The sequence below is a fragment of the Theropithecus gelada genome, chromosome 20 (genome assembly GCF_003255815.1).
Source record: "Theropithecus gelada isolate Dixy chromosome 20, Tgel_1.0, whole genome shotgun sequence".
Classification (NCBI taxonomy): Eukaryota; Metazoa; Chordata; class Mammalia; order Primates; family Cercopithecidae; genus Theropithecus; species Theropithecus gelada.
Window position 1 is genome coordinate 56,564,471 of NC_037688.1, and position 14,569 is coordinate 56,579,039.

Below are 14,569 nucleotides of genomic sequence, written 5' to 3' on the forward strand. Positions count from 1 at the left end.
CCCCCCCCCCCAATCCCAGTGCCCATAGCCCACCCTCCACCCCCAATCCCAGCCTCACAGTCCTACCCCCACCCCCAATCCCAGTGCCCATAGCCCTCCCTCCCACCCCCAATCCCATCCCCACAGCCCTCCCCTCCCCAATCCCAGTTCCCACAGAAATCCCCTGGCTCCCAATCCCAGTCCCTGCAGCCCTCCCCCAACCCTCAATCCCAACCCCCACAGTCCTCCCTCCCACCCACAATCTCAGACCCACAGCCCTCCCTCCCACCCCCAACCCCAGCTGCCACAGCCCTCCCCCCACCCCCAATCCCAGTCCCTGCAGCCCTCCCCCAACCCCCAATCCCAACCCCCACAGGGCGCATCCCCCGCCCGCTCCCAATCCCAGCCCCCGGAGCACTCTCCCTGCCTCCAATTCCAGTCCCCAAAGCCCTCCCCCTGCTCCCAATCCCCGTCCCTGCAGCCCTCCTCCTGTCCCCAATCCCAGTACACGCAGCCCTCTCCCTGCCCCCAGTCTCAGCCTCCACAGCCCTCCCCTTCACCCCCAATCCCAATCCCTGCAGCCCTCCCCCATCCCCTATCTCAGCCCATACAGCCGCCCCCTGACCTGGTGCCTGGTGCCCCCTCAAGCAGCTTCTCCTTGTGAAAGAATCATCAGACCCATTCAATAAGTCAATAGTCTGGAGAATTTCATCTTTCGTTCCTTGATGAGTGCTCATTGAGCATCTGTGCATGTCAGCCCTGTGGGTGCTGGAGAGACAGCAAGGAGTCAGGCAAGACAGCAAGACAACGGCCCGGCCCGTGCCTCAGGGGCTCACAGTCCGAGGGGAGAGAGAATCACTCAGTAAGTGAGCTCAAAAACAAACAAGGGAGGAACATGTGGTGATCAGGAGGAAACAGGGCAGGGGCACTCCTTTAGGTCAGCGCTCTGAGAAGCCACGGAGCTGGGACCTAAAGGGCGAGGAGTCCAATGAAGACTTTGCAGGCAGAGGGACCTGTGTATCCCAGAGCCAGAAGGAGCCAGACAGTGCTTGTGGAATAACCGGGAGACCAGATGGGCTGAGGCAGGAAGGGCAATGGGAGGGCAGGAGGGCTGGAGGGGCCGAGGATGGCAGGAGGCAGGACGGGGATGGAGTCCACTATGCAGTGGAGGAGAAGCTGATTCTACAGCAGGCAGCCTGGGTCATTTTAAGCAGGGAGAAGATATGTCCACATTATTTCTCTCTCTCTCTCTGTCCCTCCCTAGTTATTTCTTTATCTATCTATCTATCTATCTATCTATCTATCTATCTATCTAATCTATTCATCCATCTATCATCCGTCTATTATTCATCTGTCAATCATCTATCCATCTATCCATCAATCATCTGTCATCTATAAATCTTATCTATCTAAATCTATCCATCTATCATCTATTTATCAATCATCTATCAATCCTATCATCTATCTACCTGTTTATTTATCATCTATCTACAGATCCTATCAACCCTATCTACCATCTATCCATATATATACACACACACACACACACACACACATACATATATATCTGCAGTGTGGGAAAAGGATCAGAGAAGAGCCAAACTCAAGGCCAAGAGACCATTTTGTAACCTACAATATGCACAAAATGTTTGCTGTTGCAGTCATTCTTGGGAGACATGATGGTGGTGGCCTGAACTGTGATGTTAGAGATAAAAGTGGGTAGATCAAGGACCCTCTGCTGGTACAATTTCCAGAGCGTCTCGGTTTGGGTTTCCCTGGAAGTCCCTTGAGATGGACACAACAGCAAGTGCTTTATTTTGATGATCGAAGAACACCCAACTAGGAGTGAGGAAGAGAGACTAAGAAGGGAGAGAAAGGCGGCCAGTCAAAGGCACAGCATCGAGCCTGCTGGGGGCTGAGGGCACCAGTGCAGAGCACATGTATCTGAGCCATCCCCCTGCAGATAGGAGGGCGACTCTCCCGGGCCATTGTTCAAGGGTTGCTGCGGGGAGGGTCGGGTGCATGAGTTCTCTGGAGGTAATGGCTCAGGGCATGGGCAGAGGGGCTTGGGGCTGGATGGAGAAAGCCCTCCTTGCACAGTTGGGTGTCAGCCGTGTGCACCACTGTGGAGCTGGGGGGACAGCATCAGATAAGTGACTCATTTGAGTGAGGAGCGGGGGAGGGGAGGGACCTAGGATATGCACAGAACTGTTGCCCGAGCAGTCAGGGGCATGGGGTCTCTGACTGATGGAAGGACATGGGGAGGGGTCGGTTTGTGAAGGGCAATGTTGCTTTGTCTGTGTGGAGTTTGAGGGTCTGGTGAGGGCCTCTGGGAGGCAGCCAGATCAATGGAGGGGAGCTTAAAACGGTGGCAGAGAGACAGGCAGGTGCAGTGAAGCATGCCTTAATCCCAGCTCTTTGGGAGGCCAAGGCAGGAGGATCACTTGATGCCCGGAGTTCGAGACCAGCCTGGGCAACATAGTAAGACCCTATCTCGAAAAAAAAAAAAAGTTAAAATTAGCTGGGCATGGTGGTGCAAACCTGTATTCTCAGCTACTCTGGAGGCTGAAGTGGGAGGATTGATTGAGCCCAGGAGTTTGAGGCTGCAGTGAGCTATGATTGTACCACTGTACTCCAGCCTGGGTGACAGAGTAAGACTGTCTCAAAAAATAAAAAGGCAACAGTATAGTGTGGGATGGTTGAAGCCCAGGGACTGCAAAGATCATGTGGGGAGAATGTGTAGGGTAGGGAGAGACAGTGACACAAAAGGGGCCTAACCTCCTGGGGGTTCAGGGGAGCCACCGAGGCCGGTGGGGAAGGAGCTGCGGAAAATTGTCAGCTGCCCCCAGAGACTTTCCAAACCCTGGCTTCTCAGGGAAGAAAAGGGCCTGAGATCCCACAACCCCTGCGCCAGGTATGCCTTTTATCAGGAAGCTGAGCATTAGCAGGCATGGCCGTCATTCCCCGGGGAAAGTGGAGGTGCTGGGAACTCCCACGTCAAACAGCGTGGAAGGAAGAGACCCCCTCTGTGGTCAGAGCTGAGGGAGGCGTTGGGGGAATGTGGGCTGGATGCTGGCACGCGTGAGAGATCCCGTGACTTCAGGGATCCTGAAGCCGGCTGCTTTATTTATTCCACAAATCATCGCTAAAGAGGCCTCTGGCTCCTGGGAGCATGGAGATGAAAAAGGCACGTTACCGCACGCTGCTGACTTCCGGGTCTTGTTGGCGAGACAGACCAAAGCCATTAGTGCACTGTGTGGCCAGAGCTTGAATGGTGTCAATGCAGGGTCCAGGATAGCAGGGCATGGTGCCTCATCCCACTCACAATGACTTGGGGTGCAGGAAAGGGAAAGCAGGAAGGGGGATTTAGCCTGAGTGATCCCCCTTGGCAGGACCTCCATGGCTATCATGATGGTACCTGCATTTGATGATGCAAACAGCCAGCAAGAAGAACTCGGTCCCCTAGATCTAATCACAACATCTCACCTTTGTGCATGTTCTCGGGACTTCACACTTTTTCACTCATTTAACCCTAAATACAGACCCATTTTACAGACAGGGAAACTGAGGCCCAGGGAGGTTAAGACTATGTCTTACTCAATATCACACAGCTAGAAAGTAGCAAAGCTGGGATTTGAACCCGGCCAGTCTGACCTCATCGCTCACCACCTGGACCACTAGGTGATGTCAGTCGGCAGCTCCATTGGTTGGGCAGGGTACCGAGGATGTGGGGTGTGGGGCACCTCCAGACATGGCGTCGGTCCTCGTGGAGCTCATGGTCTAGAGAAGCAGTCTATCAAATGAGTATGGAAATGATGCCGTCTCAGAATTCGGCCTCTTAGCCGCTAGTGGGTTTTCAGCCAAGAAAATATTTTGGAAATGCCTGGACGAGTTTTGCAATATTTCTGCAGGAAGCAGCTGCTCAGATCCTGCGATGGGCTGACTTGCCAGCAGGAGGAACGGGGGAGGAGGGATGTCAGGGAGCCCGCATTATTAAACACTTACTGTGTGCAGGTCTGTGCTAAGCACTTCGCTGCCATCTCATTTGATGGCTGATCCCGTCCTGAGAAGCGGGGATTCTTCTTCTTACGGAGATAGAGAAACTATAACACTGTAAGGCAAATCCGCTTTGCTGGGATCTCTGGTCCACTCGGCAATAAAACTCAGCTTGGCGTTTAGATCTTGCTCCTTGCCCTGGGAGAGAGGAGAGGCCACTCCTTCTCAGGCTCCCAACCCCCTAGGACCCTGACCTCATCTCCCTCTTCCCTATCTCCCATGCTGCCCTAGCCAACCTGACCTTCCTCTTTCTTGAACATGCAAAACTCATTCCCTTTGTAGGACCCTTGCACTTGCTGTTCTCTCTGCCTGGATGCTCTCCCTCTAAATCACGGTATGGCTGACTTCGTCTCATCTTTAAGTCAGCTGAAAGGCCGCTTCCTCCGAGAAGCCTTCCCTGATCTGCACCAGCTTCCCCACTCAGCCCCATATCACCAGGTTATCTTTTCTTCGTAGCATTTGTCCCTCTCTGAAATGATCTTTTGTGTTCGCATGCTTGGTTTTTGTTTTGCTGCCTCTCTCCACCAAGTGCCATGAGAACAGGCACCTGTGTGCTTTGTTCTTGTGTATATCCCAAGAGTCTAAAATAGTGTGTGGCACATCATAGGTGCTTAATTGTTGGCTTTCAACCTCCATGTTTCTCCCACCACCTCCTATCTGAGAAGCTACTTTTATATTAGCAATGACATAAACTTCCGGTTATCCTAACTGTCCCCAAAGTTGCTATTTTAGGGGGCTACTGTGATATGGATTCAGCTCTAATTCTTTTTTCTGAGGAAGTTGCTTTTGAAACCTGCCTTTGGGACTTTGTGGTGCCACCAGCCAGCTCAGGAGCACATCAGATGTGACATTTGATGGAAGCGATGTTGCCATATGGTCCAGGTGTCTGCATCTTCCTTTTGGGGGCAACCGAGGTTTGCAGTTGATTGCAGCTGTCAAGTTCAATGCCAGAGACGAGCTTTTGATTTTGCCAGGTGTGTCTGTTAAGGCTGGGCTCCACGAGAGCCTGTCGCATGCCGGGTGCGGAGGTGGCTTCTGGGAGCTCCATGTAGATGGGTCTCTGCCACTGCTGCTGCCCTCAAAATAGCAGAGGGAATTTCAAGAAAGATTTTTCTGGACCCAGAGCAACTTGGCATTTTTATTAGATCAAAATCAAATCCAATAGAGTCCTGCTCAAGTTGCTTCCTTTATTAAAATGGAAACAGACAGTATTTCTGAAATAAATATCAATGTCAATTTGCTGGGAGCGCAGATGGGCACGCAGCTTGGAGACATCTGAGACCTCAGCATTGGGGGTCGAGAGATCCAAGCCAACAGGAGCATCAGAGCCATATGGAGGACTTGTTAAAGGGTGGACTGCAGGGCCCCTCCCTCAGAATTTCTGATTTAGGAGGTCTGGTGGGGGACCCAGGGTTCTGCAGCTCTGAGTTCTCCACGATGCTGATACTGCTGATCCACAGGCCAAATTCGGAGTTGTCCTCAACCCTCCGCCAATATCTGTCCCTTTGAAGCTCTTGTCAGAAGCCAGTCTGCATTTTGTCGCTTGCTTGGGCTATTCAGCAACTTCTAGATGGAAATTGCTGCTTCTAGGGCCAACTCCTTTACAATCCATCCTCCGAAGACATAAACTTGATCGTGTCTTCCCCAGCCCTTCCTAGCTCTGAAACCTCCCATGACAGTAGCTCTAGTGGGGACCTGGCTCGGTGCCCACCCCCTTCACACGTTCCCACGAGGCCTTCTCTCGCCTTCCCCTCCTGAATCATCATTTTGCTTTCTGTCTCTTGTCCCTCTCTGAGACTTTCTTTGCTCACTTGTTTTTCTGTTTTGTTGTTTTGTTTTGTTTTGTTTTGTTTTTTTAGAGATAAGGTTGTGCTCTGTCACCCAGGCTGGAGTGCAGTGGTGTGATGATAGTTCACTGCAGCCTTGATATCCTGGGCTCAAGGGATCCTCCCACCTCAGCCTCCTGAGTAGTTGGGATTGCAGGCACATGACACCATACCTGGGTAATTTTTTTTTATGTTTCCAATTTTTTTTTTTTTGTAGAGATGGGGTCTTGCTATGTTGCTCAGGCTGGTCTTGAACTCTTGGCTTCAAGTAATAATCCTCCTGCCTTGGACTCCCAAAGTGATGAGATTACAGGCGTGAGCCATCATGCCCAGTTAAATTTTTTTTGGTAGAGATGGAGTCTTGCTATGGTGCCCAGGCCAGTCTCGAACTCCTGGCCTCCATCAATCCTCCCTCTTCAGCCTCTCAAAGTGCTGGGATTACAGGCATGAGGCACCACACCCGGCCTGCTCCCTTGTTTATTTCCAGCCTCTCCTCAGTGAAATGGAAATGTCACGAGCACAGAGACTGTTGCTGCATTCACTGTGACATCTCCAGGGCCTAGCACACAGTAGGTCATCAGGATGTTTCTGGTGCATGATTTAGCTCACTTAGTCCTCAGGAGGTGTGTGCTGTGAGTAGCCTTTCTATTTTGCAAGGGAAAATACTTGGGTTCTGAGAGGCAAAGTCACTTGTCCTGTGGGGACAAGCTTGTGACCTTGGGGTCCCAAGCCTGTCTGATTCCAAGCTAAAGCTATGACATGGTTCTTCTACTTTATGCCCACTTCTGTCCAAGGCAGTGGTACCACAACCGTGCCTAACCCTAAGAAACACTTGGGGCAGGTGTCGAAATAGACTGCCCTCAAGAGCCCAGTTCCTCAGTGTGGGGTAGGCAAGGAATCTGTAGCTGAGAAGTGTCATGATAAGACAGAAAACCCTGGGGTGCAGGGGTTTAGGGGGCCCTGCTGCGTCTTCCACACCTGCCACCCAGCAACTTCTGCAGCTGCGATGCTCCATGCCTTACCCCTTCATCCCTGTGTGCTCTGCTTTCAGGCCAAACCCGTCCACCTGCCTCCCTGAAACCACAACATTGCTAGGTTTTTCACACTTCCTGAAGAACCTCATCCGCCTGCCAAGGACCTGTTTCACACCCTGTTCTTTCTGCATGAAATGCTCTGCTCCCTTCCTCCACTGGGTGGAAAACCAACTCTACCGGCGGAATTGGGAGCTTTTAGTGCTTTTGAAGTCTAGCTCAACTGTCTGGGAATGGCCCCCAGCCCCTTCCGCAGCTCCTGGCAGAGGGGGACACATTCGTCTCTGCCTTTCACTCTCCTGGTGTTTGTCTGTGAGCCAAATTTTTTTTTTTTTTTTTTTTTTTTTTTTTTTTTTTTTTTTGAGACGGAGTCTCGCTCTGCCGCCCAGGCTGGAGTGCAGTGGCCGGATCTCAGCTCACTGCAAGCTCCGCCTCCCGGGTTCACGCCATTCTCCTGCCTCAGCCTCCCGAGTAGCTGGGACTACAGGCGCCCGCCACTGCGCCCGGCTAGTTTTTTGTATTTTTTAGTAGAGACGGGGTTTCACCGTGTTAGCCAGGATGGTCTCGATCTCCTGACCTCGTGATCCGCCCGTCTCGGCCTCCCAAAGTGCTGGGATTACAGGCTTGAGCCACCGCGCCCGGCCGAGCCAAATTTTTATAATGGTTATGAGCCCAATCTTTCTGTTTTTAATTTTTTAAAATTGTTACAGATTCAGGGGTACAGGTGCAGGTTTGTTACATGGATGTATTGTATAATGCTCAGGTTGGGCTTCTGATGTATCTGTCACCTGAACAGTGAACAATGTACCCCGTAGGTAATTTTTCAGCCATTACCCCACTCCCATCCTCCTGCTGTGGAGCCCTCAGTGTCTGTTATTTCCCTCTCTAAGGCCGTATGTGCCTGTTGTTTAGCTCCTACTTACAAATAAGAACATGTGATACTTGATTTTCTGCTTCTGAGTTATTTCACTTAAGAGCTGGCCTCCAGCTCTATCCATGTTCTGCAAAAGACATGATTTCATTCTCTCTCTCTCCCTCTTTTTTTTTTTTTTTTTTGAGATGGAGTTTTGCTCTTGCCGCTCAGGCTGGAGTGCAATGGTGCCATCTCGGTTCACTGCAATCTCTGCCTCTCGAGTTCAAACAATTCTCCTGCCTCAGCCTCCCAAGTAGCTGGAATTACAGGCACCTGTCACCACACACCCAGCTAATTTATGTATTTTTAGTAGAGACAGGGTTTCACCATGTTGACCAGGCTGGTCTCCTGACCTCAATTGATCCACCTGCCTCAGCCTCCCAAAGTGCTGGGATCACAGGCATGGCCACTGCGCCCAGCGGATTTCGTTGTTTTTTAATGGCTGCATAGTTTTAAATCCAATCATCTGTTGATGAGAGCCCAACTTTTGGAGTGAAGCTGGCTGGCTTCAAATCCCAGCAGTGAGACCTTAAAAAATGACTTAATTTATCTGGACCCTGGTTTCCTCACCTGGAAAATGGGGATAGTAATGGCCCCTAACTCGTACTTTTTGAGGATTAAATGAGTCCATAGACAGGAAGCACATTGAATGGTTCCTGACACACAGCAGGAGTGAGAGGCATGTCTGGTCTTGTTGTCTCTTCATATGTGTACCTGTGAGCACCCAGGGGCAGGGCTGCATCTCACTCACGTCTGTAAACCCAGTAGCCAATGTGGAGGCTGACACACAGTACATGCCAAGCACATGTCTAATAAAGGACTGAGGAATCAGGGGCCCTGGGAAGAGATGGCAGCTACAGTGGGCTCTGTCTGATCCCAAGGGTGAGAAAGAGACAAAGAGAATGTCATGGCTCAGAAACGTGGAATCCCTGAAGATGACCCCAGTGAAGAGATAGATGGCCCCCATTCAATCTTCTAAAACAATCTGCCCGAGGTAGATCAGAAGACACAAACTTCCCTCCGTACGGGTCCGTCCCACTTAAGCCTGCCCTTCCTCTTGAGCCCTCCACTGTTCACTCATTCTGCAGACACATGCTTTCAACACTGCCTGGGACTGTGCCGGTGCAGGGATGCAGCTGTGAGGGAAAGCAACGCTGGCCTTTGTCCTCCTGTGACACATGCCTCAAAGGCAAGATGAGGAGAAAACCAGTAAGCAGATATTCCCATATATGATGGCACCTCTGAAGCCCTCTCATGGTACAGATTTGTGGACCTGGAGAGGCAGTCAGGGTGCCCTGCTGAGGTGGTGACATTCTGGGCAACACAAGAGCGATGAGAGTGTCACTAGCTGACAGACTTCCAAAGCCCGATTTCTTAGCGCCATCCCCGATTTGTTTTCCACCACTCTTCAAATTTCGTTTCTTTCTGGAGGGCAGAGGTCAAGGTTGGGTAGCCAGACAGTTGGCTCTGGGCGGACCTGTGAGTCCTATAGAGAGAGGCTTTCAGCACCTCGGACAGCAGCTGGGTGATTGGCCCAAAGGATCTTTCCTGTAAAGGGACCCAGCTGATCTGTGCCAGGCTGGGCTACCGTGGGGTCAGGAGCACCAATATCTGCCACCTGTTAACCTCACTCTGCCAGCTGCAGAGAGACCTTGAGCAAGTCGGTTTCCCTCTATGTGCCTCAGTTTCCTGATCTGTGCATTTGTGGTGACATTGACATTACTGGTCTTGAAGGGCCCTTCCAACCCAATGAATCCGTTTTGGAACGGTAGATGTGATTTGATTCAATTCAGCGATTACATCTGATCACCGGATCTTGGTGGCTTAGAGAGGGTTCAAGACAGTGATTCCTCACTGAGGGATGGGTGAGATAGGGCTGGAGGAATCCGATGTGAAATATGTTCGTGTTTTGATATCCGGATTTTAAAGGGAAAAGAAATCACATCTTTGGGGACCCTCCTGTGGTCACACGCTCCGCTAACCTTGGGAGGTTCCCAGAAAATGGAAACCACAGAACCTGCTACCACCCTGTGAGTGGGGCCTTGGACAAATCTTTTCCCACCCATGGGCCTTGGTTTCTCCATTTGTGAAGAGAGGCTCTCAAACCCAACCCACTTCTAGTGCTTCCAGAACTGTGTTCTTTCCACATCCATCTGTGTCTGAGATTGGATAGGGAAGGGCTTCTCTGCAGGGCGCCTGCTGGGCCTGCCGACTCCTTTGTAGCTTTCATCCATTTGCAGGCTCGGAGAGGTGAAGTTGCTGTCAGAAGCCACACAACTTAAAAAAAAATTCACACCATTTGCACGCAGTGAAGGCTGGGTTTGAACCTTTGGCTGTTAGACCAAAGTACAGTCTCCCCAGCCACCTGCCATCACCTGAACCTTCACCCAAAAGAGGACAGTTTGAGCAAAAGCATTTTTCATACTGTACAGAAGCTCAGAGCAGGTAGAGCAGGTGCATCCCAAGCGCAGGAATCACTCTCCTCTTCCTCCACGGTTTCTTCATTTGTTTAAAAAGAAAGAAAAAAGAGTCAGTTTGGGACCTGCTCTGTGCTGGGCCAGGGGCTGGAATCTCAGGGCTCCAAGATGAAGCAGATGCTGGCCCTGCTCATAAAGATGTCTCCTATCCCCAGGTTCGTTGGGGAGACCCACGCTGACCTGGCTATTACAACACAAAGTGACGAGTTCAGGGAGAGAGTTATGCAGCCTGCTGAAGGGCACAGGGAAAGGAGTAAAGCCTCCATTTTTCAAATGCTGCCTGCTCTAGGAAGCATTCTACAGGGCCGTGGAATGCTTCCCAGAGCAGGCGGCATTTGAAAAAATCAGGGAGTCAACAGCCGGAGAAGAGCAGGGAAGGGCGCTTGTACCCAAGGGATCAGCCTATGCAAAGCCATGGAACAGAATCATGGAACAAAGACACAGGCTGGGAACAGCCTCTCGTGGGCTGAGTGCAGCCTGAGAGATGCTACTTGGCCTGCAGATTGTTGAAAATACATTTGAAACCTTAACCGTCATCGTTTAAAAGCCAGGAGGTTTTGTTCTGAGATCCACGTTTTCAGTTTCTTTGAAAATTTTGAAGATCCAGCTGGGCGTGGTGGCTCACACCTGTAATTCCAGGGCTTTGGGAGGCCGAGGTGGGAAGATCACCTGAGGTCAGGAGTTCAAGACTAGGCTGTGCAACATAGCGAGACCCCATCTCTACAAAAAATAAATAAATAACTAGCCAGGGATGGCGATGTGCACCTTCAGTCATAGCTACTCAGAAGGCTGAGGCGAGAGGATTGTTTAAACCTAGAGGCTCGAGGCTGCAGTGAGCCATGATGACGCCGCTGTGCTCCATCTTGGGTGACAGAGTGAGACCCTGTCTCAAAAAAAAAAAAAAAAAAAAAAAGCAGTTTAGGAAGATCTGAGCCCACATTCTCCATGGTAACAATTGGCACTGTCTCTGACTCACCTCATCCGTTTACATTGTCTGCTTGGGCCCACAAGACATTTTGAGCTGAGATTCCTAATCTACAACACAAGGATGGGTGGGGGGGCCCTGGTGGGCTGCTGGGGCATTCCCCTCTTTACACACACACTGTAAATGACTCTGAGACCCTCTTGGGTAGCCAGAGAAAGGGAGGAGGGCCCCAGTCCTCAGCATCTTGCCCTCTGCATCCAGGGGACAGAGAACCTGATTTTAACTCAGGGAAGGACAGGGATTGTGGCCTTTCCTTTTCCTTAAAAAAATACACTATCACTTTCTTTCTGTTCCGATGATCTCTCCATGGCTCTGCTTCTCGGCCACTGTACAAGCAGCTGAAATTATGCCTAAATACTCATTTAGAAAAACAATCGTACCTTTCCGTGCACCAAATATTTGCTTCTAGATTAAAAAAAAAAAAAAAAAAAACTAAACACCTCTATCTTGGCAGCCAACACTTCCAAAGTATGCAATGGTTTCCATGACTGAGGTCAAAACAAATGTGTTTTTCTGAAGCCAATGATTCCAAAATGTTTGCAAAATGTTTCCCACTCCTTAATAAATATAGTAAAACTTGCAAAAACACTAACACTAAAGAATATTAAAAGCAGAAAGAAAAAAAATGAAAGCCAAAAAAATTATTCCCCACCCCAGCTATGGACACAACCATCTTCCTCTTTGACTCTTGTCATGAAGCCTTGTTATTAGAAAGACTCTCCTGATAATGAGAGCTGCTTTGAGGATGGAGAAGGAGCAAGGAGCTCTCCATCCCTAGGGCATGCAAGTAGGAGCTTAGCTTCACTAGGAATTCCAACCTCAATGGGCTTTCTGCGAAGAGCCTGTCTCACCCTAAAGTATGACAAGTATGTCTGAGAATCAGAATAGGAAAATGAAATTATAGGGAACACATTTTTTTAAATGCTGAAATTTGGAATCAGGAGGAAAGTAATTCAATCCAGCTCCATCATAGCTGTGACTTCTAAAGCATCTGCTAATCTTTACAGAGCCTCGGCTCCCTCATCTGTAAAATGGGCAGAACCTACCTCTGGAGCTACACATGCTCAGGAACTGTTCATTTTCTCCGTTCTCCCCTTCACTCCCAGCCCCACTCCACCACACCAGCCCTCTCCCTTAGTTTCCCACCTTCCAGCTCCACCTCCACTGGTCCACAGGGGTGCATACATTCTGGGCTCAGTCATTGCTCCCCTGGGCTTGGGATCTAACAGGGGTGACACTGGCAGAGTGTGAGCTGAGGATGGGTGCCCTGGGATGAGGGAGATGCCTGAGTGCCAGGGGGAGGATGTCAGAGGGGGCTTCCTGGAGAGCCGAAACTCAACCTGGGTCTTGATTTGATTTGGCAGGAGGTACAAGGACCTTTTAGGCCACCGCATGAGATGGGACCATGGTTCTGGTGCACCAAAAAGACTTTGAAGAGACACTTGAGGGATTACAAGGGAGTGATCTTCCAAGAATTGCTAAAAACACGAAAGAGTGAGAGTGGCAGAGGGGAAGAGCCTTTCCAGCCCTTCCCCTTGTCTGGTCCACTAAGCGTGGTAGACAATGGCAGGTGCCCCCTGCTCGGTGCACAGGGAGTTTCTCAGAGTCAGCTTTGGGCACACCCATGTCCACACACACAGTTGCTGCGGTCCAGCGAGGACTTGGGGACCTGGGAGACATCTGCTCTTGTTCCCCCTCTAATATCCCTCCACAACAGCTCCTGAACACATATAAGGCAAATGGGGTGCTCAGGGAGGCCTGCTTGGGGGGCAGATGGCAAGGTGGGGAGACAGCTGCAGGATGACAGGATGGTGGTGGATGACGGTTGCATAAGTGTGTGGATTTGCTGAGGGGTGGGTGGTGGAAGGGAAGGATGGAGGGAAAATGGGCAGGCAGATGGCAGGAGTGGGGGCATGACTTTATGTGAGGTGGGTGAACGTGCCTGCAGGGGGTGCTATCATGGCTGTTGAGTGGGCCTGGGGTGGATATGGGGTTGTTTTAGGTGTAGGCAGATGTGTACATGTAAAGGTGTGTTATTGGGTGGTAGGAGGATGGTTGGGTTACTGGGTGGTAGGAGGGTAACCGGGGGAGTGGTGCACCTGTTGGCAGGTGTGAGGTGCATGAGCGGGTTCTGGGTTGGAGAGGATGTGAGCAGAGTTGTGGATACATTGGAGGCTTGATAAGTGGATGGCAGCAAATATTGGCAGATACATGACTAAGTCATAGGTGTGTTGGTGAACTGGTGGGTGACTGGGTGGCTGACAGGGGAGGGATGGGTGGAGAGCTGGCAGTGTTGGGGCATGGGTTGGTAGACAGATGGGAGGATGGGCAGAAGGCCTAGTAAATGAGGGTGAGTGATGGATGTGTGGGTGGGGGGCAGTGGGTAGACAGGGTGTGGGTGGAGGAAGGTGGCTTTCAGCACTGACTGCCTTGTCTCCTGGCAGGACACCAGCCACACATGGCGGATTCCTGGCCCCGGAGCTCCGCACCGGAAGCACCAGAGCTGAACCGACAGTGCTGGGTCTTGGGGCACTGGGTGTGACCAAGACCTCAACCTGGCCCCCGGACCTCAGGCCATCGCTGGCACCAGCCCCTGCTGCAAGACCTCCAGAGTGGTGCCCCCAGAACCTTGGCCTGTGTGCCGTGAACTCAGTCAGACTGCGTGGGAGATGCCAGGCCTGTCCTGCCCATCACTGCCTGGGCCCGAGGGCCTTGAAAATGGGGCCAGGGCAGGCCCAAGGGAATGCACAGGGCTGCACAGAATGACTTTGGGACAGCAGCCCCGGACTCTTGCCATCACCACATGAGGAGCCCTGCTGGGCACAGCTGCGATGCCAGAAGACACATGGCCACTGGCCACTGAATGACTGGCACCCACAAGCCAGTCAGGTGCCCAGAGGGGCAGAGCCCTGTGGGGGGCAGAGAGTGGCTTCCTGAAGGAGGGGGCAGTGGTGCAGGCACCGCAGCGGTGTCACACAGCAGGCACACAGCAGGGGCTCAATAAATGCTTGTTGAACTTGTTTTCTTGCAGTGTATGGAGGCCAGTTGCTCTCTGGGCTGTGGCTGCCCCGTCATTGCCCCACCCCATGACTCCTCAAGGAGGCTGAAGGTGACAGCAAAGACTGTGTAGAGGCCAGGGCCAGACACTGAAGGATGGCAGGGAGGGAGCGCAGAGCCCAGGCTGGAAACAGGCTGGCAGGGCTGCCTTGGATTCCAGAGAATTGGCAAGGCAGGGGCCAGGCAAGCAAGAGATGTGGGGCAAGCAAGAAATGGGTCCCCAGACCCAAGCCCTAAGCAGAGAG

The 14,569-nt window shown here is 51.5% G+C and overlaps 1 protein-coding gene across 2 annotated transcripts in view; it reads left to right on the plus strand.

The window, feature by feature from the left end:
- The window catches only part of GSG1L (GSG1 like), a 95,932-nt gene extending 81,644 nt beyond the window's left edge, over positions 1-14,288 (plus strand). For both annotated transcript variants that reach the window (XM_025370927.1, XM_025370928.1), the window contains exon 6: positions 13,712-14,288. In XM_025370927.1, coding sequence (XP_025226712.1) covers positions 13,712-13,809 — 98 coding nt within the window. In that variant the 3' untranslated portion in view covers positions 13,810-14,288. The remainder of the gene's footprint in view (positions 1-13,711) is intronic.
- The last annotated feature ends 281 nt before the right edge of the window (positions 14,289-14,569 follow it).